The sequence below is a fragment of the Otolemur garnettii genome, unplaced genomic scaffold (genome assembly GCF_000181295.1).
Source record: "Otolemur garnettii isolate 467f Iridium unplaced genomic scaffold, OtoGar3 scaffold00032, whole genome shotgun sequence".
In the NCBI taxonomy this organism is placed as follows: Eukaryota; Metazoa; Chordata; class Mammalia; order Primates; family Galagidae; genus Otolemur; species Otolemur garnettii.
In genome coordinates this window covers 9,819,929-9,824,062 of record NW_003852427.1, presented here as the reverse complement: position 1 = coordinate 9,824,062, position 4,134 = coordinate 9,819,929, and the positions used below count along the sequence as shown (strand labels likewise).

Sequence of the window (4,134 nt, the reverse complement as noted above, 5' to 3'; positions counted from 1 at the left end):
AACCTCCAGAGTACTGAGCCAGGCCCTGGCCACACAGGTGAGCATGACAGAAACCTCCAGAGTACTGAGCCAGGCCCTGGCCACACAGGTGAGCATGACAATGACTGATGGTCTATAACTTATACTCACGTGCTGTCCTGAATGACCTCTATACCTACATCTGGGGAATAGAAAAGGGACTGTGTATCAGGTCCCTGAGATCTTAAGGTACTGACATTTTGCCAAATTCAGCACAAACCTTAAGATGTTTGTCTAGATTACATTGTCTTCTTTTCCTTGGATAAGACAAGTCTTTCTGTGCCCCCAGAGATACTCTGGGTCCACAACGCCTTCCCACCTTGCTCATTGAACATGGGCACGTGATCTAGGCTTTTCAGGGATTCCAAGAAGTGTTTATCTTTTCTCAATAGCCAAGATATGGACAGTTGAAGGGAGGAGGTTATAACTGCTGGGCCACTATAGCATTTCTGAAATTGGAAAGATGTTTGTACTGAAAGTGCAGTGATTCTGTGAAAGCCCCAAACAGTTGTCAGGGATTAGCTGCTTGATTCCCTAAAGCAAGAAGCAAAGAACACAAAGGCACAACAAGCTGTGCACCGCAGACGCAACTTCGTACACGAGCCCGAAGCTGGGAGTTGACGCTTCCAGACAGTTGTTCAGAGGGGGCATTCAACTCTGCCAGGCAGCTTCATGCCACACTCCCGACTTGCTTCTATACGTGAGTCCGGAATTGTATGGAGGAAGAAAAAAATTTTTGTTCAATCTTATCCACATGTCTTCCTGACTCTTCTCTTTTTGAGTGATGGGAATAATAATTATACGAACCTCAAAAGATGGCAAAATCAGAGGCAGGGTACATTTATACATGAAGCATATCACTTTATTATACAAAGATTCTTCAGAGATTATATGATTTGGAAACATAATATGTGAGTGCATTGTAATAAGGAAAGCCGGTCCTGTAAATACTAACTAAAGTGTCAAAATAAATGTCTCTGTGGTGATCAAATATTACACATTAGTCTTAAGAAAAAAACAAAAATCAGCAAACAGCGCTCTTTGCAGCCCCCCAGTGGTTGAACGAGAAAAGAGGCGAGAATGGGAATCAGACAGCAACTTGCACTTTGCAGGGCCAATAAACTTTTTACAATGCAGAGACAAATGGCTGCTTTTAACCACAAAATGGATATGTTCTTAGTAGGGTGTTGGTTTAAATGCACATAATTATTTACATAAAGCGAATCACTGAAAGCCTAGATTTTTTTCTCTTTTTGAACTCTCTCTCCTTCTCTTTCTCTCTCTTACCTCTGTGAAGCTTTCCATTCTGACCTAAGATATCAGCAAGGCATTAAGTGCGCCAGATCCTCCAAGTCATTTCTTCCCCTTTCTTCCCTTGCTGTGTGCTCCCCCCACCCCATTTGTAGACATCTGCTTATAAATATACCATCTGTTTTGCTACAAAGTGACGAAAACTTTTAAAAATGTAATTTGCCCACACAATATAGAAAGTGTCTACAGTGGGGAAGGAAGACAAAAATTTTAGAATTTCATTTCTTGTTTTCATCAAAACAATGGTCTCTCAGATTGACCTCTTCCTAACAGCAACACCTTGTCACACTACAGTTTGAGACGTTTTCATAATGAGTTTGTCTTTGTCTTTCTAAAAAAAGAAACTATCAAAGATACACCATGAAAAAAACATTTACTGAAAAGAAATAGGATGTGTGCTTATACAATCTTTCCAAAACTATGCCATGAAAAAAGAAATAAAGATTATAGATAAACAGAAGCCCCCCGTTCTTCTCAAATGGAACACTCCTAAGTTACCGAAAAGGCAGTTCCCAAGGCTCTAACAAGCCCAACAGCCTGTCTCCCGCTCTCCTCACACTCTGCACTAATTCCACCAGACAGGCATTCCCTTCCCTGAGCTAGTGGTAAGCTAGAGTTCAAATTCAGCCTCCAAAGCATGTTGTCTCTAATAAGGAGCCCCTTTTCCGATGGGCTGCAAACCCCTCTGCCCCCTGATGATCCGGACCAGGTACGCCCTCATCATCACCGGGCAGATTCAGCGACAGTCCTCAAGCCAAAGGCAAGTCCTCCTGGTCAGCGTCGCAGAGAATCAACAAGTTATCACCAAGCTGGGCGCACCAGCCAGGATCTGCCACAGCGCCTCCCAACACCCATCCCCTCCCTCCCTCACCAGCTAGTTGCACTGCCTCCCCAACCCCTTCGTCAGCGCAAGACCTTCTGTTTTAGATCAGGCCGCCACCCCCACCCCAGCGCTCTCCCGGAGCTCCCAGGCAGCTGTCAAAGTCTGGGGCTCGCCAGCTTCTGTGCTCGCCTGACAGCCAGGCGTTCACTGGGATCTAGCTTCCTTCCGGGCGGGAGGACTGGGGAGGTCAAGATCTTCAAACGAACTGGGCGGGTGAGGGAGCAGCGCCAGATTCCCCGGCGTCCGCATCTCTGTCCTCAGGGACCAGAGCGGAGTAGGAGAGGCAGCCGGGAGCATCAATCCCGCACTTCTCCCAGACTTCACAGCCCACCAGGAAGACGCGCATTCCCTGGGGGAGCCGGAGGAGTGCCAGGGAGGTTTTCCCTAGAGCCTACAGGTTTCCATTCCATCCCCAAGCTGGAAGCTTGGAGACAAGTCACAGCTAGGCTCCCTCTGAATGCGCAGCTACTGATTCTCCCCCAGGGAAGGAGCAGACACCTGCTTCTCCCCGCTATAGTGCCAGCGCCCTATTCCAGCCGTCCTTGGGCCAGAGCTTGCGACTCACCCATTTCACTCCCACCCCGGCACAGACAGCCCCCAAAGTTGTCGGCACTCCCCAGACCTCGCCTTCTCCTCTGACCCCCGGACCCCGCCCAGGGGTTGGGCCAGCGTCCGCGGGTGGAACCTTTCCGGTCCGCTGCTCAGGGCGCTGACTTCGGGGATCCCAGGCGACCAGAGGCTGGAGAAGCTGCGGCAAGGAAGGGTAGGCAAATCCAGCATGAGCCGGGGTCCTTGCCGCTTTCACCCTCAAGCCTGCCCTGTTTGCCTCCTGACAGGAGAAAACTTCCCCAGCACCCACCTTTAGCGGCGAGGAGGCGGCGCCGCCGGCTGTCGCCACCATCGCCGCTGCCGCTCCCCACGCCCAGCGACAGCAGGAGCGGCACCCAGCATAGCCTCCCGGGCAGCATCCTTGCAGCCGCCGCCAAGGAGCTGCAACCGCCGCCTACCGACCGCACCGGCTCTTGCCTCCTGGTGCCCGCCGCACCACGAGTCTGCTCGCTGTGCCCGCTGGGTGCGCTTCTAGCGCCGCCGCCGCCGCCGCCGCGCTCGGCCTCCGGTTCCCCCCGCCACGCAGCTCGCTCGCCGGCAGCAGCCGCGCTCACTGGCGCGGACCCGGAGCGGCTCCAGCGCTCACCCCGGGACGGCCCGTGACGTCACGGAGGGAGGGAGGTGGCTCGTGCATATTCATGAACGCGGACCTCGGCGCTGGGTTCCGCGCTCCGCACCTCACAGCCTGGGCCCCCAACTTTCCTCCACTGTCCTCACGCTCCAGGGCGCTCTCCTGGCCCTCGCGTCTCAGTCAGGACTCGGTTCCCAAAGGATCCTGGTGGGCAACTCCCGGGAACCCTCCAGCCAGGCGTCCCTACTCCCGCTCTCCCAAAAGCTGCGGCACAGAATGGCAGGCTCACCTGGGGCCTGAGGGTTGTCTGCGGGGGCACAGGAGACCCTGCCTTGTCCTGCCCTTTGAACTGGCATCTGAGCAGAAGGGGCGGGAGGGCTTCTCTGTTCAGGTCCTGCCCTTGGCTCAGTCCCTGAGCGCTCTATGTCGCCTGGTCTCGGGAGGGCGCCAGGCGCACGCTGGAGTTCCAAAGCGCAAGTGCTGCTCGGAGTTGTGGAGCAGGGTAGATAGCCTTGTACCTGAATGGCAATGGTTGGGCTCCACACCATGGCGGAAAAGCGGGGGCAGCCAAGGCCCTAAGAGGCTTATGGGACAACTGGGTCAGAAAAGGCAAACTTAGGGTCCTGGATCTGCCCAGGCTGCAGTCGCGGGTGACTTAAAATTCCCAGCACTATAGTGGCATGCAAGAAGTTACCACCTTCATACTGTCACTCCGCATCTCTAAGAGCAGACACTGCCTTGT

At 53.3% G+C, this 4,134-nt stretch overlaps 1 protein-coding gene across 1 annotated transcript in view; it reads right to left on the bottom strand.

The window, feature by feature from the left end:
* CLSTN2 (calsyntenin 2) overlaps positions 1 to 3,370 on the bottom strand; it is a 591,031-nt gene extending 587,661 nt beyond the window's left edge. The window contains exon 1 of the mRNA XM_012804937.1: positions 3,072 to 3,370. Coding sequence (XP_012660391.1) covers positions 3,072 to 3,180 — 109 coding nt within the window. The 5' untranslated portion in view covers positions 3,181 to 3,370. The remainder of the gene's footprint in view (positions 1 to 3,071) is intronic.
* Between the last annotated feature and the right edge of the window lie 764 nt (positions 3,371 to 4,134).